The 24,837-nt window shown below is 42.2% G+C and overlaps 1 protein-coding gene across 3 annotated transcripts in view; it reads left to right on the forward strand.

Annotated features, from left to right (window-relative positions):
• The first annotated feature begins 1,682 nt into the window (after positions 1-1,682).
• The window catches only part of pde1a (phosphodiesterase 1A, calmodulin-dependent), a 45,691-nt gene continuing 22,536 nt past the window's right edge, over positions 1,683-24,837 (forward strand). Inside the window, exons 1-2 of one of the 3 annotated variants that reach the window (XM_055059876.1) lie at positions 1,683-1,890; positions 24,426-24,452. In XM_055059876.1, the coding sequence (XP_054915851.1) occupies positions 1,742-1,890; positions 24,426-24,452 (176 nt within the window). In that variant the 5' untranslated portion in view covers positions 1,683-1,741. Of the gene's footprint in view, positions 1,891-5,100; positions 6,209-24,425; positions 24,453-24,837 lie in introns of those variants that run through there. The other 2 variants (XM_055059874.1, XM_055059875.1) reach the window with 2 other exon arrangements.

Genomic DNA, 24,837 nt, shown 5'->3' on the forward strand with positions numbered 1-24,837 from the left:
GTGTCGATTTGTTTTTCGTGGTGCAGGAATACTCTGAAGAGTTTGCAGGAAATGTTAGATACCAACCATCAGAGTGGAATTAGGCCCAAAAATAACTGCAACTATCAAAACTTCCTGCTTAATTTCTATTTATTTTCTGTGTTTTATGCCTTCTTGTGAGTTTTAAATTTCAAAATATTCTTCATGAGCTTCTTACCAGCAATAAGATCTCTCTTTTACTCTGATGAATTTTTTTCCTACATTTTAAAGCTTCTATCCAGTGATGTATTTCTTTTTTACTAGCAACATCATATCAATGGTGACAAAACAGTTTATGACGAGTAGAAATGAATTGAACTTAATACAGTCAATTCACATAAAACTACAACAGATGTATAGATGGACATCTTGAAGGCACATTACAAGACAAATATATAAACTCAGTTCAAGTCAATCAGACAGATTAAAAGTTAGTTTTATACATTCCGATGTAATCCTTGTCATAATGTTAAACTCCATTTATTATCTCATTTAACACTTTCTAAGTTAAAAGTATTATTTGTTTTCCAGACATATAATGACATTAATAGCACAATAACTATTTTACCTTCAGTTGTTATTTATATCAAACATGACTTAACTTTAATTTGACTTTGTACTTCAAAGCCTTGAACTTGGGTGTCTGTCTCTTTAAGAAACACCTGCCCTTTCTGAGGCTCCGCCTTCAGGAAGTCATCACAACTTTGCTCCTCTATTAACCCTTTAACGTTGTTACCAGCATTGTACTGAGCAGTAGCTCTGATAATGAACTCAACGTTTGCTAATTGCTGTTGGCTAGTCTGAAGGAGCAGAGTGGGGGAGTTGTGGGCTCTGTGAGGTGGAAACTTGGAACCTGCAGCTCAGAGGAGAAGCTCAAAACTCCTAGATCCATCCAGGTGTTTTCCACAGCTGAATGGTTGCCATGCAGATTAATGGATCTCTCAAACATGCACGAAAGAATCAAGACAACACTCCAGGTATGTTTTCAATGAGGGAATAACATAACACAATGTACAGCACAAAAAAGTCAATGTTGCGTATTGCTGCCCCATTAAAGAAGTGGCTGAGGGGTGGGGCAGCTGCTGGCGAGTTGTGATTCCAGACTTGATGGAATTGGACTTTTTCTCAGTTTACAGAACACAGATGGAAAAGAAGGCGACACAGACCACAGCTGAGGTTAGAGGTCAGTGGGCTTGATTGCAAAACTGAAGCAAAAAGAGAGAAAAAAGAAAGAATGCTGGCATAATTTTCAGTTTATCACTTTCTTAAATTCTTACCCTTTAAAATGTTCTTTCAGAAAGAGATGAAGAAGCAACTTTTGTTTATTTTATTGCACATAAAAAACGAACTGTACTAATAACTGCTAGTAGATACAGCAGGCTGAGATTACCTGAATATTTGATCACATCAAAGCTCTCACTGAGGCAATTAATAAATTACAACTAAGGAGGAAGTTTGAAAAAAAAAAAAAAAGTACTCAAATGGGATGATCCAGATTGGATTAAAACCAGTGACCTGTGGACGCATTAATGATGAAAGCTTCCCAACCCATCACTCCAGAATCCCGTCAACACTCAGCCTCAGGGTGATTATTTGCACATGGACGTTGGATGCGTCGCACGCGGGTCTGGATCTCTGGACGTCTTCACGTCACGAAGCTCTGACTCGACTTCGGCTGTGATCTGAAACACAGACGTCTCAAAGCTGCGGGCCAGTCGGCGCTATGGGTCGGGCCTTCACTGCTGTCAGGATGCTGCTGGGCGTCGTAAAGATGTGCGCTCTGACCGGGTATTTGATTTGGGCAGCTCTGAGTTTTTGTCGCATCCCCAAGAGAATGGCTATAAAAAGACAAATACAGCAACTCCACAACAGGTACGTTGGCACGACGGGAATGCAACTGTTAGTATATTTTTGAAAAACGATTGGAGAAATAGGCTGGACTCACTCACTGGACATTTTGTTAGTTGTACCTTTCTAGTGGCAGTTTGGATGCTCTTCATAACGCAGGTTGTTATGGAGGGACGGACATGGTGAGCAGTAATACTTTGGCAGGTTGTGGCATATAATGTTCAGTAAGAGCTAAAGGGTCTTGGGTGTGTCAAGAAAAGATCCCCAATCACTACACTACCTCCAGCAGCCTGGACCATTGATCTCATGGAGCCATGCTGTTATGGTCTTAATGTCAAACTTCTGTCTGCACCCTCGGCATGCTGCAGCTGAAATCAAGAGTCGTTGAATCCGCCGCCGTTGTTTCAGTCTTTTATTGTTTTAGTGAATTTGTGTGAATTGTGGCCTGACTTTCCTGCCCTCCGTCTACTTCGAAGTTCAGCCTGCCGTGCATTCGGAGCTCGTGTTCCCCATACCTTGGTTGTGACAAGCGGTTATCTGAGCTGTTGTCCGCACTCCTGTCAGGTCAAACCAGCTTGACCATCGACCTCTGACTTCTCACATAAGCAGCAGTAGATCTTATGCAAAAACAATGTCCTGGAAAATGCGATTAAAGCACATAGTTTGGTTTTGAGCACAATCCCTCTGTGGTTTCAAAAGAATGCTGTTTGGAAGCTAATGTCGGTAACACTTTATTTGAGGGGGTGCGCACACGACTGATATGATACATCCATGAAGGAGTCTTCATGAAGGATTAGTCCTGCTTTTGTCCAGTTTACATCCTCCCTAGTTTGCTGAAACGCATTTTTGGAACCAGCTGTCAGGAAATTAGCAATTTTTTTTTCCCTGCCAATTAATGTATTAATTACTTTCTGGATGGAGTTTAATAAGAATTTTCATTGCTATCCTCACTTTCTTCATTGGGAGATTTTGATTTCAAAGTGAAATAATTAATGATCGCTTGCAGCAAAGCGAACTGCAAAAGTAATTTAAATCCACACCTTTTCCTGGGCCGGCCCGGGTGAAAGTCAGCTCCTCTAAATCTGAACGCGGAGATGCCGAAAGACATCAGGAGGTGTCTGTCCCAAAGCAGGAGCTTACGTGTCTCAAGCGATGGCAAAAGAGGTTGGTGGACAGAGAAGGGCTTCGTCTGGACAGACGCCAGCTGCTGCCTGAGAGGAGAGCCAGAAAGGAAAGCTCTTGATTTATTGCTTCGTTATGTTAAGATCCTCACCTTTGTCATTAAGATATGAACCATGGCCCAAAGAACAAAGTCCTGGATGCAAATATAACAATACATTTATGCCGATGATCATTTCCAGGCGGGCCTCGACGGAGATCGAAGAGAAAACGTCATCTGCAGTTCACACAAACAGATGTGAACTATTTACCTAAGACTGATCTGGTCTAGATTCAGATTCGCTGCAGGTTGGATTGGTCCTTTTGAATGTTTTCTCGCTGTGAGACAACGTTCTGCCAGGCCCCTCTGAATATTAATGCATTCATTTAATTAACAAAATTACAGTACCGTCTCCAGTAATTTGATTTTTAATCCTCGTCAGAGGTCATCTGTTGGAGCATGACCTCCAGCAGGATTTAAAACGGGATTGCTACTCCATGAACCAGGTCATCCATCAGTGTCAAGGTTAATGAAAAGAGTTGGAAAATATGGCATCAATTATAATATTGATAATAATCATGCAAAATGACAGTTTAATCCTAAAATGACACAGAATTTTCAATTCTAAAAATCACTGAGTTTTTTTCTTCGAAAGTCAGACTTGAATGAATATGAGTTACATTTAATTTCCCATTGGGATGAGTAAAGTATTTATGAATGTCAATTTGAAATAGCCTTCCTTGAATTGCACTATTATTGCACACACTATTAGTAATTATTTTCAAGAAACTTTGCATAGGCCCTTTCACCTCAGGCCTCTTTGAGCTTAAATCTGTCATGTTGGCTATTTTCTAAAGACATCTATAGCCAAGGGATTAAGAGCTTTAAAGGAGCAGTATTATGTGTTTTGCAGGTACATAGTTCCATTTTGTAGCACAGTCAAGTAACAATTTTGCCATCAGTTGTTATAAAAATACTATATATGTCAAATATAACTGAAAAGAAAATTGACAATAATATTTAATGCCTTGAAATTGGGCCTCTGTCTTAAACTCCGCCTTCAGGAAGTCATCACAGCATGGCCCCTCTATTAACACCCCGATATCGGACCTGATCGCTGGTCTCCAGCTCCAGGTTGTTTCTCTTTAGGTCCAAAGATACATGCCGTACATGTTTTAGGCGTTTCCCTTCTGTCTAGCACCGGGCTTGAGTAAGAGGCTCGACTCGATGGCATGAAGAGGATCCTGCTCATGCAATCAGTTGAATCGGCTGCTCTGGAACAGAGACACGTCTAAAACATGTGGGGCAGCAGAGGACCGGAACTGAAAAACTCTAGCTGTGTTTCCATTGACTGTAGACTTGCGCAAATTGAAAATACAAAAATAACTTTGCTTTATAGAAACACGCTATTTTTGAAAAAAACAAAACAAACAAAAACAAACACATTTTTCACCAAAAGGTTTTTGCTGTGGTTTCTCGGCCGTATCTAGAGAGATGAATTTCGCAAAACTGGAGTGCTGTAATTTTTTGCGTCACAACAGTCACGTGATCAACAGCCGGATGTTACTACTGGAGAAAACAACAAAGAAGATGATGACAGGAAGTGGTAGGAGGATGATGGTTTGTTTTGAACAATGTGTAGCTGGCTCCATCAGAGCTCTCACAGCATTGCACCATTCATTAAAATCTTTCAATTCATTTCTTATATGATGGAAACACTGCAAATGCAAAATTGTGTTTTTTTTTTTTTTGTATTAACAGAATACAGAGAAAATATTTGCGCACGTGTGTGTTGGAAATGCAGCTACTGTCATAAAGCAAATAACATAAAAATATTTTTCCCAGTGTGGGTTTTGCATGGTGTATCTACATCATCTCTATTTGTTCTCTCTGCATTGACCAGTGGAGCCTCTTGATGGCGCTAATAGCTCTATTCACTATACGATTGTTCCATTTGACTGAGGATGTGTGACTGTGATTTTCAGGAACATTACATCATCGTTGTCTAAAGCCCTACACACACACACACACACACGCGCACACACACACACACACACACACACGCACACACACACACACACACACACACACACACACACACACACACACACACACACACAAGCAACCACTGGCAGCAGGTCAGAGGTCAGGGCAGACTGGGATGTTTCGTTTGCACCTTTAACGTAAAGTTCTGCTCTTCTGAATCCGGGAGGCGGGGAGAGATGAGGAAGAGGAGGAGGAAGACGAGGAGGAAGAGGCAGGTCTGTCGGCTGCAGGATTCCATCACTCTTGGCAACCGTTGTTGAGTTTCCACGGAAACACTAAGCCATGTTCCCTGCTTTCTCTTTTGTCCTCCTTCATCACTCTCTGCTCTCTCTCTCTCTCCCTCTCTCTCTCCATCCCGTCTTTATCGCTGGTCGACCTCCCCCTTGCGTTGCCACGACGATGCTCGGAGTCCGCCGCAGTGTTGGAGCGCGGAGTTGAACTGATCGCCTTCCTTTTGCTGTTTCTTCTTCCCCTCTTTAAAGACAAAAAAAAAAGAGAAAAAAATTGTTTGATTGCTTTGCAGCCTCTCACCCTCCATCCCCACTGGGCAGCCATTTGGACTGCCCTGCAGAGTGACATCAGAGGAAGTTGGATGAAGTTGGAAAACTCTTGTACTCTTCTTCTTCTTCTTCAACGTTGCGTTGATGTGTTTTCCACTTCGGCGATCTGAGACGCCTTTGCGGGGACCAAACTCCACTCTGTGAACACTTCTGGAGAGAAAGACAAAAAGAGAAAAGAAAAAAAAAACTTGCAGAGAGAGATGAGTGATGAGGCGGAGGAGGCGCAGCTCCCTGTGGGAGTGATGGAAACCGAGGAGGAGCAACAGGAGGGTGGACTTTTCCAGGAGTTGTTGGAGGAACAGGAGGAGCGGGAAGAGGTGGAGGAGGTGAAGATGTCACTCACGGAGGAGATGCAGCCATGCGAGGTCGAGGAGATGCAGCAAGCTGAGGAGGAGGAGGAGGAGCAGCAGCTGCAGGAGGAAGAGGAGGAGGAGGAGGTGCAGGGTGAGGAGATGCTACAGACTGAGCAACAGCAGCTGCAGGAAGGCGAGGGGACGCACACCGAGGAGGTGCAAGACTTTGCTGACACTCTGGAGCAGAACCACAACAACCAGGTCCTGATCCGACTCAGAGGAATGTGAGTAAACACATTCAGCTGACTGATGATGATGATGTCAGGTTGGTGCTGATGGTGCAGCCACCGGGACGCCATCAGTGTGGTCTCCTGGTTGCCGTGGTGATGTTGGATGGATGAAGGTTTGGGGTGAGGGGGAGGGGGGCGGCGAATGAGAGAAAATTAGTGTGGACTGGTGGGCGTGCAACATCCTGGAGAAAGGAAGAGAGAGAGGAAGCGTGCGTGTGTGTGTGAGTGTGTGTGTGTTTCAGCTGAGGTCTGTGTGGCAGATTTATTCATTTCTTTTTGCTTCATCCACCGACGTGGATTTTCTGCGTCGCAGCACGGACGTGCGAGTCCGAGTCTCCAGCCGCAGATATCGGAGAGAAGAGAGAAGGAAAGAAAATAATAAAAACAGCCCCTGCCCTCCCCCCCTTCCTCCTTGGGCTCTCTGTTGTTGCCATGGCAACGGCAGAGCGTTGCGATGCAGCAAAGTCTCTGCAAAGATTGACAGATCAGCACCAAGACGGAAGGGAGAGATATGCAAATGAAGGCAGGACGCCAGATGCAGACCGTTTGGAAAAGAAACACGTTCACTCGCTGTTTACAGCTGAACACGCGGCGACTCCGTGTCGAGGTGCCACAGTTTTTGTGGATTTTCTGCGGTTTGTCTGGTGTGTGCACTTCCAGCCTTCCAGTTCAGTAGCTCCACTGCGTCCTTCCCAACTTTCGTAAATCCCTATGAATCATCATTCTGCGCTCAGGTGCTTGAACTCCTGCGTCTTAAAACGGGATAAACAGCAACAAGCAGAAGATCAAATACCTCAATAAAAGTTTGAGAGACTGTTGTTGTTAGATAGCACCTAGGAAGTTGGTTCCTGTTCAGTTTGTTATGGGCTGAAGACAAAAAATAATGTGTGAGTTTGTGCAATATATACTCATTTATCTTCACAGACGTAAACTTAAAGGACATCCCAGTTTTGGTCCATTGGGTGTAATGTGATACCTACCACTCTACGGCAGCCTCCGACCTGGGAAGACTTTCAGGGGGGAAAAAAAATTTAAAATCACTCTTTATGGACCTTGACCTTTACACTGGGTAAAAATCTGGGACAGGAAAGGACCGTCCCCCAAACTATTGTAAAGTTGGCAGCAAGAAATTCTCCCAAGTCTGTTGGCTTGCTCCTGAAAAACGGCTCCACACCATTACATCCTGCTCTCCACCCAACCTGAAGGTGTTGTTCTCCTGGCAACTGCCAAACCAAGACGCAGCCACTGGATTGCCAGAGAGAAAAGAGTGAATCATCACTCCGGAGGACACACCTCTGCAGCTCAAGAAGCCAGCGGTGACACGCTTAACAACGCTGCTTCTGACACTTTGAGATGCAGTTTGTGATACAAGAAGGACGCATGAAATTTGAAGGTCCGTAGCAAATGGAGTCTGTGAGAACGCAGCAACCACTGCGTACGATGCTCCCGGCGCACCTCACCTTCTGTTTTTCAGCCGTTCAGAGCTACCTTGTGACTTTTAGACACATCTCTTCTGCAACACACTTCAGTCAAATTAGTGTCTCCTTTATGAGGCTCTATAGAGGTGATTGAAGGTAATATGTAGAGGTGAATGAGGTAATACAACTATTTGATTCAGGTGCATTCTCAAGTAAGAATGGGCAACATGAACTTTCATCATGACATTTAGTGGTATTTATTGAACTGACAACTAAATCGAGGACAAGAAGTACAGAAGTGAACACAAATGTTCATACATGTAGGACAGGTTGGTGTGGAGGTGAAGCAGATTGGATGGAGTCACAGTAACTGTTTTCCATGTGGCTGTTGTATCGTGTTACTTTTGATGATGTAGCGTTTGACCATCTGATTGCTGGAGACCTGAGAGGAGTCATTCATAGCAAATTTAGTGTAATTCGGGCCTTGTATGTGAAAGTAATGCGTTTTAAAATTTTTGGAGAGAAAGCAAACTTTGAGGCCCCGCCCCTTCAGGACGCACAAAAAACTCAACTTTTGATAACTTTTAATCCCCAATTACATAAAGACATTTATTGTTTGAAAACATGCATCAGTTGGCATGCATGAATAAATTGAATTGATTTTTTTGAGTTGACATTTGATTTGGCTCTATAAAAATAAACTGAATTTAGCTGAATTAAAAGTATGTTTTGAAAAATAACCTTGACGCAAGTATGAAACATATTTTCATTAAGCCCCGTTTTAATGGGTTCAGTGGAATTAATTTTAAATTACTTTTCTATTAGCATGATGCCAATCTTAAATGTTATGTTTTCATTAACAGTAAACAGAAATTTATTTTGTAGAATTTATTGAATATATTAATTTAGACTAGTTTAAGTCAAAATCAGAATAAAAGTTTTGACTGTTATTATAGGCTGGATTATTTTAATGGCATAGGGAATACATTACTTTTGTAGCTTAATTAAAATGAAGTAAAACATGTCACACATTTTGTATTTTTTTTTTAGCTCTGTACAATTTCAGTGACATCATGGCCCAGGCCAACGGAGGAAGAAAAAAAGACTTTCCTCACCAGACGGAGGAACGAAACGTTTCCTCTTCCTGTGGCCTTTATTTTTACAAATCCTGAACCAATCTGGTAAAACACTTTTCGTAGAGCGTCATTTCTGTGAATGAATTTCCCCGCATCAGCAGCGACGCACGCTGATACGGATGCGCTTTTGCTTTTTCTATTACACTAAGGCGCTGTGCGTTGAATCAGCTCAACTGTAATCCCCAAAACCTCAAAAGCAAACATGTGAACATGAGCCAGCAGCCGCACACACTCCCTGTTCCTGCAGCTCTCTGGCTAAACGCTGCCACTCACACGGCGATCCTTTGTATTTGGGATGCAAGAGTGTTTCTGTTGGGATTAACACTGCGGACGCCCCGGACTATGTTGTCTGTTATGTCCATATGAGGACATCTGGATTTGGAAGCACATAATGCCGGTCTGATTTTTTGCAGAAGGCATTTGATGCCCAATGAACAAAACCAAAGAGGAAATAAAACATAGTGTCGTCAAGTAAGCAGAGACATATAAACATCAGCTTGTGATAATTACGAAATGGCAGCTTAATTGGTTGAGAGTAATTTGGGAGAGTTTAGTGCCAACGGGGCGGCAATTCAATTGCCTTGGTTTCCTGACACCAACACGGCGACCTCAGTCAGCGCCGCCACTCCGAACGCGGCCAAACCCCGAGGAGTTAACAGCCGACCATCAGCTCTTTAAATGTTAACGATGCTGCTGAACGAGCCAACGAACGCCCCGTCTCACCAGCGCGTAGTGTTTGGCACAACCAGGGGGAAACCACTGGTTTAAAATGAAACGTTAGCCTTCTCCTGTTTCTTTAAACCTTTACACTCAATTCTCAACCGTGTCCACCAAAAAGTTCAAACTTGAGCTGACTTGGCTGTCAAAAGCAAAATTGCTGAAAAATTAGTCATGAAAAATCCTCAATATTTTCCCAGAAAGATGAAAATACTGGGAAAATAACAGCAATATCTAAATTGCTGCGCCAATTTAAAATCTAGTTCTAAATCTTCAGACTTCTACGAAACTGACTCATGATGGAAAAGATTCTTGAAAAGATTGAGTGGCTTTGGTCATGCTGCCAGACAAAATAAATGCAACGCAACGTTTTCTCCTTCGATCTGCTCACCACTGCCTTCTCAATGGCACAGCAAACCAGCTCTAAGGACAGGACAAACACAGCTGTGAGCTTCTCGTCTTCTTCGCTCATTAGCAGCGTCCAGCTGATCTTTATGTTTGTGTTTGCAGCCATGTAGCTGGTTGCTTCGCTTTCAAAAATCTCCCATTAACTACATCCTGCAAACAGCGTCAATCTAATGACACAAAATAAGCTTAGTTTCTTCTTATAAAGCACATTTCAAGATGCATTGATATACTGTAGAGTGATAGGATCAACTGCTTATTATTTACTTTGCATCATATTTAGAATTGCTCTTTCTGGTTTGTTGCAGTTTTTTACATTTGACCAAACTACTCAAACGATTGTTTTGTCAATTTCAGATTCTTCATTATTTATTTTCCATTGGGTTGGAATGGAACAAATTGAAATTGAAAATGTTGTGCTGGTGCAGAGTTATCAGATAAATGTGTTGAGACCCCAAAGACCGCCAGGCAGTTGTTGGTATTTCTGTTGGGCAGCAGAAATACCGTCACACAGGACATGTGGATATCAGGAAGACATTTCGTCCAACAGCTTCAGTTACTCGATTATGTAAAATCTGAATACAGTTTGGTTGGTTGTTAACGATGCTGCCGAACGAGCCATGAATGCTTGTTTGGCAGCATCGGCAGAATTGGTTAGTATGACGAGCTCAGCAGGTGAACAGCTCCACCGGGTGTTTGCCGATTGCTGCTGGCTAGTCTGAAGGAGCTGAGCAGGGGGATTCGTGGTGGAGGCGTAGCTGTAGCTCATAGTAGGAGCTTCGTCCTTGAAGATGGAGCTAGGTCCACCGAGGCATTTTGCACAGCTGAATGGTTGCCACGAATATTAGAGTAGAATCAAGGCAACAGTCTATGTATGTTTTTGATGAGGGAATCAAATTATGACATAATCTAAACTCAAAGAAGTTGATCATACATCTTACTACATTATATATGTAACAAAAATATTTGCTCTGTGTCCATGAAATACACACCATTTGCACAACTTGGCAGTTCTTCTGTACTTGCATCTTGTTCTAGGAGATAGTTGGCAAGTTTAGAGATAAAACACAATTTTACCTGCACAAGTGTGTGTGTTGGTTCAAGCATCTGATGCCAAGATAAGCAAGATAAGTTGTTTTTTTTGTTGTTTGTTTTTGTCTCTGTTGCCAAATCCTGATACAAACATTGGCAAGTGAATCAGTCCTCTGTCTGCAGTGACTCAAAGAGAAACGCTGGAAGTGTAAAAATAAAGATCCAGTTCAGCGCAGAAGCTTGCCTCCTGTCCTGAGGAGGCTGCTGTTGCTGTTTCTCGGTTTTGTTTTTCTCTCTTTCTGCAGGTTGAGAGTGTTGACCTACAATCTCCTCTACTATTGTCTCCTTTCATTTTTTCCTCACCTTTGTCCCTTTCTTTGTTTTTGTTTTCCTTTTACATCCATCCATCCATCTTCTAACACCCTTGTCTCTAGTGGGCTCGGGAGGCGCTGGTGTATCTCCAGCTAACGTTCCGGGCGAGAGGCGGGGTCACCCTGGACAGGTCGCCAGTCTGTTCTGGTAGATTTACATTTGAAGTAAATTTCTAATAAAGTTTTATATAAATATATATCAAGTGGAGCATTGGGTCAAAACATTCCACTTGCGAAAGTAAACCTTTTAGCCCTCGCCTTGGCATTCAATGCCAGTTTGGACGCATTAAAAAAATAAAAAGTAGAAGAAGAATCTTGATACTCTATGGGCTGAAGCTCCCTGGTGAAGGTCTGTTCTTTAGGGATTCAGCTGGTTAGAATACATGTGAAGTTTGAGCAGACTTTGATGATCGAAGCTGCGTGTAAAGAAAGCGCTGTGTATTCTCCAGATGGCCTCAACAGGCAGCAAAGGGGAGATTTGGAGCATATGTTCGCGGCTGTGAGAGACTGTATTTCAATCTAAGACACGACGCTTTGCTGCAGAGCCTATAGGGTGCTGAGGGGGTGAAATAAAAATAGAAGTCATAAAAATGGATTCACTCGGTACACAAAGTTGTGCACATGGATTTTTTTAACAGGGATCTTCTGCTTGAGAGCGAGGCACACGGGGAATCGCAACCCTTCATTGTAAAATACAGTTTGTCCTGCGGAGCTGGCCTGAAAAATCGACAGACCTGTTCGGTGAGACGATGCAAAAACATATGCAATAACCCGCTGGTTGCAAAGGTATGCCCAACCTTGAACAATCAAGCTGCTGAATCACCTGCTTTTATAATCCACAGTCCCTGTGGACCGTGGTGTTCAGAGACTGCGTTGTTATCTGCAGTGAGAATAATGAGAAGGTGGAGGATAGCCTGTAAGAGGAGGTAATCTCGAGGGAGAAGAGTAATGAAAGTCAGCCGAAGCAATTCAACGTGGAAGGGCAAAACTGCAAAGAATGAATGTAGTTGAGGTGGATGATTTGAAGGATCTGGGGTTCTTCAGAGGGCGGGTGGGGTGAGGAAGGAGAGCACAGTTGGTGGAATGGATGACCTCCAAGTTTCAGGGAAGATTTATGGCAGAAAGGACTGAAAGAACAAAAGGAACGGAGACATTTTCATTAACCATGGAATTGTGCAAATTGAAATTGTGAAAATAAACGTGCTTAATGGAAAACACAATTTTAAAAAGACAACTTTCCTTCCAAAAAGAAATTGTTGCTCTGGGACGAGGTGTTTTTTTCTCGTCAGCTGAGAACCCTGTATATATTTCACAAAACTGCAATGGAAACACTTTTCTTGCATCACACGATTCACGTGATCAACAGTCGGATGCTACCACTGCCGAAAACCACAAAGAAGACAACAGGAAGTGGGAGGAGTATGATGGTTTGTTTTTGTTTTGGACAAGGTGCAGCTGGCTCCACCAGAGCTCTTACAGCAGCTCAGATAATAAAACGTGGTGTCACCCATGAATCCATAGAAGTTTTAAAAAGTATAAAACGCCGCATACACAGCCTCTCCCCAGTATAAGGTGCTTGCTGCTTCAATGCCTGAATAAGACACTGACATCACTGAAGATGAGAATGAAATTGATCTGCTAGCATGATACCGCAGTCATGACAACAAACAATGCTCATAGGTTTAATTGGATTATTGCAATACTTCCTGCCCAGTGTCACCATCAACAAGGACGCTTTGAAAATACTCAAATGTTATGAGTTACAACATTTCACTTCCCTTTGGGATAAAAAATTGTTTTTGAATTTGAATTGAAATGTTGAGTTTTGTCTGTGATTTATGTGATGCTCCATTTCAACGCTATGAAGCTTTCCCATGCTTCAGACAGCCATCCTCCACTACACTGTAAAATCTAATAAGTTCACTTTACTTTAAAAACGTTAGGAAACCGATTGCCTCAAAATCTCCAAGTAAAGTAGCTAATTCATTTTAAGGTGTCATAGCTATGGCAGTAAACCTGAGTGCCGTAAACTCAAAATCATTAGTAAGGTTGACTATAAAATGTCAATTATGACTACTACAATTTGTGAGTTATGTCAATTAAGCAGTACTCATAAAAATAAGTTATGCTTGCACATTTAAGTGTTCCCATTACTTGGAAAATATCAGAAAACCGATTGCCTTGATATGTTCAAGTAAGAAGAACCAAAAGTGTTAAGTTATTGAAACAAAGAGCCTGAATGGAAAAAAAATGTTTAATAATTAAACAAGTTTACCTTAAATACAGGGTTCTCAAGTATTCTTAAATACACATTAACCTGGAAACAAAGTTTTCCAAAGACTTTTTTTAGGGGAAAAAAAAATGACGACTATTTTTCTAGGGCAGCCTTCAATCTAATATTGAATCCTTCAAATGGCCCCCAGTTTTTAAAACTTTGAGAATGTTTAAATGTCTTTGTTGACTGGTGTGAAACAAAAACTCAATTTCAATAATAGATCCTAAGATTTATCATAACATCGATAAAGTGAATAGTGAAGTGATGTTTCTCCTCATTAACATAAAACCATTTAGTAGTCTTCAAGTGCAATGAGGCTCCCTCCAACAAAAAAGAATCAAACAAGAAATAAAAATCACTTTTCCAATAAGGGTAAAGGTATCAACGTTGATCCGTAATGCCACATCACATTCACTCATTGCATCAGAAGATTTTTTTAGTGATTGTATTTTTGGTTTTAGGGATTTATGTCCAAGTGAGAGAAGCACCCTTTGGATGAAATCAAAGGTGTACTTGTTGAGTGTAAAAATAAAAATGTAATAAAGATGACCTACAAAGCATGTCTTGAAGAAGTCCGTGTTCTCATCTCCAAGGATCGCAGGAAGGCCACGAAGCTCTGCCGTTCACTTCGCAGTAAAATCTGTACTCTGAATAATGATATCAAACACACATCACTCCTGTGGTAAAGAAGAATCGATTAACAGCTCTGCATACACAGTGGGGTTGTGTATTTTGTTCCCAACACGATAATAAAATAATGACTCTGTATCTGAGAAACTCACCTCGGGTCTGACTTGTTGCAGATACATCTGAGGTTTCTGGCCAACACTTTCCCCCTTGCTCTTGAAAATCTCAAAGAAGTGAGGGGTGTATTTGTCAAGTTCTGTGAAAAATTTTCAATCCAAGTTTTTGCTCGACAAGCGACAGAACCCTGCCAGAAACTGAAAGAAACATATGACAAATTAATATTTAACATATAGAGATGTTGGACCTCTCATGACTACTTTTCACTAGCAGGACACTGAAACTAATTCTGTAAGTTAACTAGAGACAAGAGATATTGCAACATTGATTCACTTATATTTTGCTATCTCTGTTGGGAATGTGCCCATAACACAGCACCACTCCTTTTTTTAAAAAAAATTAATACTATCACTTATAGTGAACTTGACAAGAAACAAAGAAAAAAGTCTTTCAATGTGGTTGAAAGTTAGTAGGCAAGCTAACGTGGGGTTAGCTTGCGAGCTAACGTGGGGTTAGCTTGCCTACTAACTTTCAACCACACTGAAAGGCTTTGTTTTATCCCGCCAACATCTTTATCCTTATCCTTTATGTGTAATGATTTGTTGCTAAATCATTACACATAAAGTTAACCTCAAAACCTGGACTTACGGATGAATTATACAGCTGAGATAACCAATATAAGTTTGTTAAAAACCAAGTGACAAAACTTAGGTGCAGCAACCGCCATCTTGTTAACAGTTTGGCGCTTCTTTCAAACACGTCACTCGTCAGTGGTCAACTGCGCATGTACGTTCAACGAGAGCTGCCGAATGGCATCATTCGAACCCATCCAGCAGAAAACTCGGCATCGAGTTTTCTGCTGGTTATGCAGATGCGTCTTGCTCACTCATAACTCCAAGTTCGGGTGACTTGCTGCGCATAGCGAGCGCTCTACCGTTTGAGCTCATCCCCCATGATGCATTGCGGACACTGATGTCATTTTTTTGGTCAGTGACTCCTATCATGTTTAAAAGTTTTAACATTTTAAAAGTTTTAAAACTTTAAAGTTTTAACATTTTAAAAGTTTTAACGTTTTAAAATTTTTAAAACTTTAAAACCTTAAAGTTTAAAACTTGCCCCGAACACAGAGGCTACAACCTGCATGTGGTCCTCAGTTCTTCTCTTTCATGTCTTTATTCTAATAATTATCCAAATTAATCTTCTTTATCGTTCTCACTCTTTGTTTTTCTTTGACTTCTTAAATCTGAGAAATTTTTTTAGTCTTTTCCAAATTGTTTTTTTTAGGTTTCTTTTGACTGTCCTGAAGGTCAAAATCCTGGATCTCAGGTTCTTCTTGGATCACAATTTCTTCAATGGCTCCAGGATCCTTAGAACAACCTGGTTCTGGTTCTGGTTGTCCAGGTTGTTCCTCCCCTGAATCCATCTAATCATTTACATCACTAATCGGGTTGGCCTTCCTCCTCAAGAGAAACTGTTGTTGGTCTTTGTTTTTGTTCAGAACTCGGCGTGTTGGATGATGGTAAATCTATTGTGGTTTCAAAGATATTTTCTGCGGAATTACTTTCTGCTGCCTTTTTCAATGTAGTTATGTCACTTTCATATCTAATGTTCAGGTCTTTATACAAAATGTTGACTTTGTTTAATTCATCCAGGGCATTGTTCAACTTCTCCTGCAGGCACTGAATCTCATTTTCCCACGTTTCCTACTGGACGGCTTTTTCCAATCTTAAGTTGTCCATAAGCTTCTTTTCCTCCTCTGCCTTCTCCAGGTAACATCTTCTCTCTTCAGTCATCTGCTGCTTCAGGATCTCAGCACTTTCTCTCTGAGCTTTAAGTTTATCAGTGAGCTCCTGATTTTTCTCGAGTTTTTCTAAATGATCCTCTTTTTCCTGACAGCTCTTGTCGGCATCGCTCCAGGTCAAGTTTCAGGGCAGCGATCTCTCTTTCGTGGGCCAACGTCAGATCATTATATGATTGTTTGGATTCATCTAATTCTCTCCGTAACAGCTGTTCTGATTCTAGCAGGGACTCAACTTTCGCTGTCATTTCTATCCGCATAGTTTCCATCTCGGTTCTCATATCGTCCAGTAGTCGTTGTTTCTCATTGATCTTTTCGTCATAAAATGTTTGTGTTTTGGCCTCTTGCCTCATCTGTGTCACATCTGCATTAGATTTTGAATTGAGCTCCTGGTATGAAGTCTGGAGCTTCTCAAGTTCTTCTTCCAGGGCCTTACTCTTTTCTTTCTCAGCATGCAGTTCCTCAACAAAAGCTTCCACGGTGTGGAAGCAGGACACCCTTACATCTTCATATCGCTGCTGTAATTCCTCCTTCTCCATGTCTTTTACTTCAAGCTGAGCCTGAGAATCAATCGCTACAACTTTCAGGACTTCCGGGTCACTGAATTTCTGCAGCCTTTCCAGTTCTACTTTGGCTTTGCAGGCCTGATCAAAAAATCCAGTTTTCAGCTCTTCTTGTTTTTTCAGCTGAAAATCCATTTCTTCTAGCTCTTCTAGTAGTTTTTCTTTCTCCGCATACCTTTTGGCCGTTTCTTTTTTTCGAAGGGCGCTCAGTCTTCGCACTTCCTCTTGCAAGTCGTCGGGGTTTGCAGGCGGGTTTCCCCTCCTTGTATTGGATCCCATCATTCCACTAGTTGATCTTCAGTGTGCTGAGACATTTTCTCCAAACTAAAATTGTTGATCAGTAAAGTATTGTAAAGGACGTCTGAACTGGTCAGTGGTATTCCAAGCAATGACAAATATGCAGAATTGTGTCACATACAATTCTGCAGTTGATGACGATTTAACGGTTCAAATTAAATGTTTATTTCAATATCTACAGTGCAGCTGTAGTAATCAGTTATTGTTTTCACAATAATTTGTAGATTTACGTCACAATTAAACCTCCATTTTCAGAACAGAACCAACAACCTAAATACTCTTTTTTATGCTGTTGTTGCAAATGGAAAAAGAATTGATAAATAAAATTCTCTGGGCAAGTCTAGGCAGATATGTCTTCCTTTCAATGGTTTTCGTCCTGCTCTTCTTTAATGAAGACCACATTTACTTTTAATAATTGTCCTATTGTCAACTTACCCCCTTTTGTTGATCTCTGCAGCTCTGCTTTGTTACCATGGCTCTCTTGACTCCTTCTCTGCAATAATGCAGGATGTCATTATTGGGTTACTTATTTATAACCCTAGCCCTAATTCTCCACAACTTTCCCTCAGTCCTTTCTGCTGTGTTCATATAGTTCATGTTCTCTCACAGCCCGCTGAGGTCTTCACAGTCACACTCATGTGGGACGGCTTTGCGTTAGTCTAGCAAACAAAGTCTGGATAAAATAAAAGTTTTTTTTGCCCAGAAGTCGGGCATCCTGACCCGCTGTGGATTGTGTGTGAATCTTGGCAACTTCAGACAATAGAGACACAAAGCAGCTCGACCCATTTGGCTCATCGTTCATGACTTCCTCTGCCCAGCATGCTGTGCGTTTCAACCGTCTTGAGTCTCTTTTTCATCACAACGACATTAATTCTCTTCTGTCGGATGTGAAGGCTAACAGACACACGTTTGCAAAGAAAACAAATATGTGTACAGGTTATTTGTTTTGGGTTTCTTTGTCTCCATTGTCACCATGGTAACAGCAGAGCATTTTGATGCAAAGACTTTGCAAAGAACAGCCAGACACAGAATATCTTTTATTTCATCTTTTTAAAGGATACTGACTCAGATTTGACCCTCCTGGTGTTCTACTTTGTGCTTCCCCTCCTTTGCTGGATCTTGGCGATCGGTTTGGAAACAGAGCGAACGGAACCGCCGGGAGGGGAAAATACCAAGAGAAATGAAAGTTAAAGGAACATTTTGCACCCGAGAGCTCATCAGACGGTTTTCTGGAGCGTAAAATGTAGCGTAAGCCAGGCAGGATTTCGAAAACAAAAGTCAAACTGAAGTGTTTTTTTTTTTTTTTTTATTAACCTGAAAATGAAATCAGAAAGAACCCGGGCTGGATCAGAAAGAGAGCCGCTGAGACGAAACCAGGCTGGCTGTTTCATGCAGTAAGAGAGAAACTGTTTGGACTTATGAACCTGTGACTGATCAGATGATGGGTTTTTATCCGGACAGTGTGACGGAAACACTTCTGTGTGTGTGTGTGTGTGTGTGTGTGTGTGTGTGTGTGTGTGCGTGTGTGTGTGTGTGTGTGTGTGTGCAGTTTGGGGGATTTTTGTTTTCTGCTAAGTGCTTTATTTTAATGGAGGATTTACTTTATCCGCAGGTCAGAATGCCTGGTATTGATGTGGGCGTAATCATTAGAAAAGCTGAAAAAAACGCACCCTGCAGCTGTTCGACAAATAACAACAACAACAAAAAAGCAACAACAAAAAAAAACGATCCGCTCACAGATGAAGAAAGTAGATCCAACGCGCTCAGTTATTACAGTGAGGAAAAATAGAGTTTGGATGTGAAATGACACATGAACAGGAAGGCAGAGGAAGCTGAAATCACATCAGGTGGAAGAACATCTCTCCTGCTGGTGGGGGGGCGTCAGCCTGGAAAAGTGATGAGTCATTTTCCAGAAACTCTCTCCATGCTCACCTGTCAGCGTTTGGACCGCCGCAAACGGGAGGAAACAATGCGGTAATCCGGTTCTGCTCGTCCCGGTGTTATAACCCCCACCAACCCACCATCCTCCTCCTCCTCCTCCCATCTCCTGCTTTTTAATCCAGCTCTGATCTTCCCACGCAGGCCAGCGCGCAATTACCATTCGACCCCTGAAATAACAGGTTGCCGCTGTCACATTTCAGAGCCGACGGCCGGCGTGCCAGAGCTGTGATTAGCCGCAGCGGCCGGTCAGGGTCCAGGACCGTGACAGGCTAATTTCCACACCCAGCCGCAGCTTTCACGGTGGCCGTCATCAACTTGTCCTGTTTTTATTTTTTTTCACCGCGTCACAGCAGGGGAAGCTTTCCCCGAAATGTGTTTGTGCTTTTATTATCGCCCAGAGCAGCTCCACTTGACTTTGCCAATCGGGACAAAAAAAATCCTGTTTTGAGTTTTTTTTTGTTGTTGTTGCTGCGTGCCAGTCAGACATTAATGAAATTGCACTGCCTCACTTTGCTGCGAAGTGGGGTTTAATGAAGGTGATAGAAAATGTGAAGATGATTATTTTCCTTTTTTTTTGTTGTTTTTTTTACCCAACGCTGTGGTTCAGAAACCGCAGGGCCTCGTTTTTGGAAACAACTGTTAACAGTAGATTAAGGGCTTAGCCACTCAAACATAAGAAAAAGCAAAAATGTGAGCTTAAGATCAATTTTCAAACTGCTTTGTGACACATTTAAAACTCTTGTTTCCCTCCAGCTTCAACAACTGGGGGAAAAGTAATAAATCATAGTGAAAACCAAGCAGAATGCATATAGGACATTATAGGACATTTGTACGAGAAACAAAATGAAGAAAGAACTAAAACCATGTTGATGTTCATTATTTACCAATAATGGAAAAGACATTGGTCCTTCTAAAAGCACCCGAAGCCCAGTTTCACATTTGCCCAGTGAAACATCATGGCCATCCTCAAACACATTTTGGTGGCCCGATGAGACCGAAGGAGAACGTTTTGAAACATGTTTGTACTGTAACCCGAACACAGTGACACAAAACAACAAAGTGGCACAAAAAAACCGAGCATTACGCCAACTAAATAACCGTAATCCCGAAACCGCCGTACAGACACCATTTAAAAAGACACGAAAACGAGTGCTGAGGGGGGAAAAAAAAGAAAAAAAAGCAAGATTAGAAAGCAGAACGAAAGAGTAAATCATCGCAAAAAAGAGAGAGAAACCTCCTGACAGCAATGTTGCTCCAAATGAGAATAAATAGACAATAAAAGGCCCAGAATGGCCACAGGGTGAGTGGAGGAAATGAAAGGAGCAATCTAATGAGCTCAGGATAAAAAAAAAAAAAAGAAAGCTAAATGAAAAGAGAAACTGGACACAGAGATTTAAATATAATTATCAATATGGACATCGCTTTAAATTATTTGCCCTAATAGACAAATTTGAAGAGATCTTTATGTCAGAGTGGATTGCTCATAAAACCTAAAACTACAATGTTTTATTCAGGGATATACAAGTTCAAATTCATTCTTATACCCAGATTATACAGAGATGACATGATTGGACTTGATTTGTGACTGCTCTTATGAGAATGGGTGCAGGTCGTTTAAATCGGTTGTTTTCTAGGCACAGACCAGCCTTTTACCAAAAGGTCCAAATGTTCTGAAGGGTTCAGGTCAGAACTGTCCCAGAAGCTTAACATTAGCTTCTGCTCTGCAGATTCCTGAACCGTTTATGGAGTTATGTTTCAGCTGCTGATCTGAAAAAGCGGTTAAGTAACTTGCTGGCTGCCCTCCTTCCTCCTCTTGATGCAGAGCACCGGACCCAGTGGCAGTGAAATAGACCTTTAGGGTTCATTCACACCAGCCCTGGTTAGTCCACTTTAATCTAATTCTGATGGGGACCAGAACAACAAACTCAGGTTCGTCCACAAACCTCCGTCTCAGTTTCGTTGAAGTGAACTCTGGTGCGGTTTGAATGCAGAATGTGGCTGCAAGTGGACCAGACACAGCTCCAAAAGCAGGAAGTGAAGTGTGGCGCAGAGCATTCTGGGTAAAAAAGACAAAAACAAGCACGAAAGTTGAGGCGTGTGGTCTTTCACTACAACTACTAAAACATGATGCTGCTCCAGTTTTTGCCGAGCTCCTGGTTGGAGAAACGATGTTGTGATAACTTCCTGAAGGCGGAGTGTCAGGAAGAGCAGGAGCTTCTTAAAGAGACAGAGGCCCAATTTCAAGGTGCTAAATTGCACAGTCAGAGTTCTTTTAAGTCATGTTTAATATATATAGTATTTTGTTGAAAAAACTGAAGGTAACAGTTACTTGATGCTGCTATAAAATTGCACTGTATCCCTGGAAAATGCATAATTCTGCCCTTGAACCTTTTCTAGGTTGTGGTTGTCATCCTGGGTTCAAACTATTTACATTACAAAAACCAACTACAATAAATGAGTTCCTCCATTTCTAATTAAAAACGTGGTCAAACATCCAATCAGAGAATTGTTGAAGGCCTGAAAAGCAGACATAGATCCAAATATGAGGTAGCAGGAGTGTTGAAGAATTGCTCCAAGGTGGATAAAACATCTGCTTAAGTGTATCTTTAACTGCCCAAATGTTACTCTTTTAACAATTGGGCTAATGCTAATGCTCAGGATGATGATCAGTAAGAAGACTCTTTATGTGACTTGATAGGTGCAAAATAAAGATGCTGAATGACACAAAATGGCCCAAATCAGCTGCAGCCGGGTGATTGTGTTTCCGTTGGACTGTGCTCCATTTGTGGACAGAAGTTCCTCGGGGAGTTAATTCCGCCTCGGCGCGCTCACAAGGCCCATTCCCAGCTGGCCCACGTTTGCCCTGCAGGTCGGAGATCAAAGTGTTGAAGTTCCTCCAAAACCTCCAGGCCAGACGGCAGCTGAGGCCGGAGCCAGCAAATGATTTGTCGCTACAGACTCTTATTTAGAAACTCATTAATTAGCGCTCCGTCTTCATCTCCGCACAGCAGCAGCTCTCGGTCACCGGCGGCGATCTGCGTGGGCACGACGCCGACTCCGCCACGCACGCACACATCGGCGGGGAGGACATTGTGAAAGATGATTATCTCTAACAATTTCTCCTCATGAAATGAGGGGGAGAAAAAGTCATTTATGACACGCGGGGAGGCTGTGATAGAAAACTGGAGGGGCAACGAAAAGATTCAGAAGCAGAAACGTACAGAACCTTTTTACCGATGCACCTCCGTTGTGCAAACATGTCCGTCGCCGCCGGCATGAGACAGGAATAATCAATCTCAGTAAATTCAACATGAAGTCTGAGTCGCTGGGTTGTGTGTGCACACCATTACGCCCGGAGGAATGATTGATAAAAAAGCAAAAAAGAGAGAGAGAGAGAGAGAGAAGGCAGAAATGGAGAGCGACAACATAAATGCATTCAGAGAGAAAAAGGTGAGCTGGGGGACAAGATTCAGAATATACTGGCGCGAGACGAGACGGTCCTCCAGCAGACCGGATGTCCTTTTTTCATTTATTTTCTTGTTTTGCTCACAGCTCCTATAATTTGTCGCAAACTGCGACGAAGCCAACGAACTGGACTCATTCCGTTTGTGTGAAGACACAGATGATCACCATTTTCACGACTGTCTTCAGTCTCTGAAGTAATGGCGCTCGGCGGTTGTCTGAGTCGTGTGCAAAATGGGAAGAAGGAGAAAAAAAGAGAGAAGAAAGTATCGTTTCTGTGTTTTGTGTGTGTCTGTGTTTGGCGGAGTTATGACTCAGAGGGGAAAGCATTTAGATGCAAATGAGAGCAATCAGTCACTAAAAGGATTAAAGTACCCCAATTTGCCTCCATGAGCCTCTGCTGCTGCTGCAACCTCTGACCGAGTTGAAACCCGGGCGGGCGAACTCCAGTAAATAATTCCCAGAGGCTTTCAACACGGACCCACCTGCTCCTTTCGCCTCTTTTAAGCCTCTTTTTTCATCTCGCCCTCAAACTCTTGTCCTGCTGTTTACTCAGGAGGTTCCTGTCTCATTTCAAAAGAGTTTTTTGCGCAGGAAGGTCCGGATCAAAGAGACGTGTCCGTCCTGAACATGTCTCCCCTGAACCTGCCTGTCGTTTTGTGGCGAGCGAAATCTCTTCAGCCACCCTCAAAACACAAAACAAAACAAAAATTAAATGTCCATAAATATAGAGCTCCTCAAAGAACTAACATTTAGTTTTATATTTCCCTAATCTCCTTTAAAACAACGGTGAAATCTCGCCTGTTCGGACCTTCCATTAATATCAACTGGAACATTTTAAATTGTAGTTTTTCTTTTGTGTGCTTGGGTTGTTGCTTTTGTCCTCCCTCTAATGGTGGAAAGCACTTTGAACTGCCTTGTTGCAGAAAATGTGCCAGGTAAACAAAACGTCTTGTTAAGGTCAAGAATGTTAAGGTCTCCATGTTAAGGTCGTCAAAGTCAGCATACCTGATCTGCTTCCCTTGTCCCTGTTAAAACTTTTCCTGACCTTGTCGTCTGGTTGTTATAGTGTTGACACAAAGCACTGCACCTGTTTTCTTTTATATATTGGATGTAAATTGAAGATTTAGCTGGTTATGTTCTCAACTTGAGGGCTAAAAGCAGTGGGAGTCGTTGTTGGGGAGGAGAAGGTTTTTGTTGGTTCCTGTGTCCACAAACAAAGTTGTCAGATCGGGGAAGAAGTCGATGTTCTGTCGTATTTGGTAAGAGCAAAATGCTGAGCAGAAGACAGAGTGAACTGCGGGGTACGAATCCACAATTGGAGGAAGCAGCAATCAGAGAGTTGACATTTAAATATTAATTGCTTCAAAGTGATTACAAAAGAGTCCCGTAACAAGTTCTGAGTCGGCAGTGTGTTTTCTCCTCTTCGGTCCTCAATGTTCTCAGGACTTAACCTTTGAACCACAACACACATCAAATCTGAAGGCAAGTTTTGTTTTTGTTTTTGCTCGTCAAGTAAAGGTTTATTTTTAAGTTCATGCCTTCAGCTGGTCCGTCGAACAACAACATGATTTAGCGCCGATTCCATGTAATAAATACCACATTTACGCCTTGATGGTGCTAAATTAGTTTACCACCTCTGAAGTGTCGGACGCTTCCTGTGCGCCGCTCTCCGTTTCGAGCTGCCGCCCGGCTCGGGCCTCTTGTGTAGGTCTGTTGATGAAGCCGGCTTGTAAATGTGTTTGCTAATGCCAGACAGCGTCGCCGACAGAGACATGATACTGCACACAAGATGTTTCTCATTAACAGCAGTGCAGAAGGTCAAGCCAATACATCATTCCGCGAACGAGAGCTATTTCGGTCTGACGGACGCAGAGCAGCAGTCCGATTAATGAGGCCTGATGCTGAAACGCGAGTTATGTCTCGTTTTCTGTCCTGCCTGTTTTTAACCGGGTTAACTCGGCCTCTGAGGGAGCTCACGTTGATGGCTGTCTGTGTGCTGGATTTGATCGTTCCAGTAACCTGTGTTGTTTTTTTGTGTGTGTTTTACAGGCAGAAATACAAAATTACATCACAGAGGTAAGATTTGCAGACACACAAACACACACACACACACACACACACACACACACACACACACACACACACACACACACGCACACACACACACACACACACACACACACACACACACACACACAAACACACACACACTATAGAAAGGCAACCAGAGGCAATTGACATGACGTCACCTGTCAGTCAGTCCAGTGGTTTTTTTTGTCACAATTTGTTCCAAAGTGAAACTGAACTAGATTTGTCTGAGTTCAGCATCATGAGGGCAGAGTAACCAAAAATATACTCAGGTAAAAGTAAAGCTACTTCAGTATATTTTCACTCAAGTAAAAGTGAAAAGTAGCTGTTCAAGAAATTACTGAAGTGAGAGTAACAAAGTATTTGGTATAAA

This window comes from Poeciliopsis prolifica, unplaced genomic scaffold (genome assembly GCF_027474105.1).
Source record: "Poeciliopsis prolifica strain line A6 unplaced genomic scaffold, Auburn_PproV2 SCAFFOLD056, whole genome shotgun sequence".
NCBI lineage: Eukaryota > Metazoa > Chordata > Actinopteri > Cyprinodontiformes > Poeciliidae > Poeciliopsis > Poeciliopsis prolifica.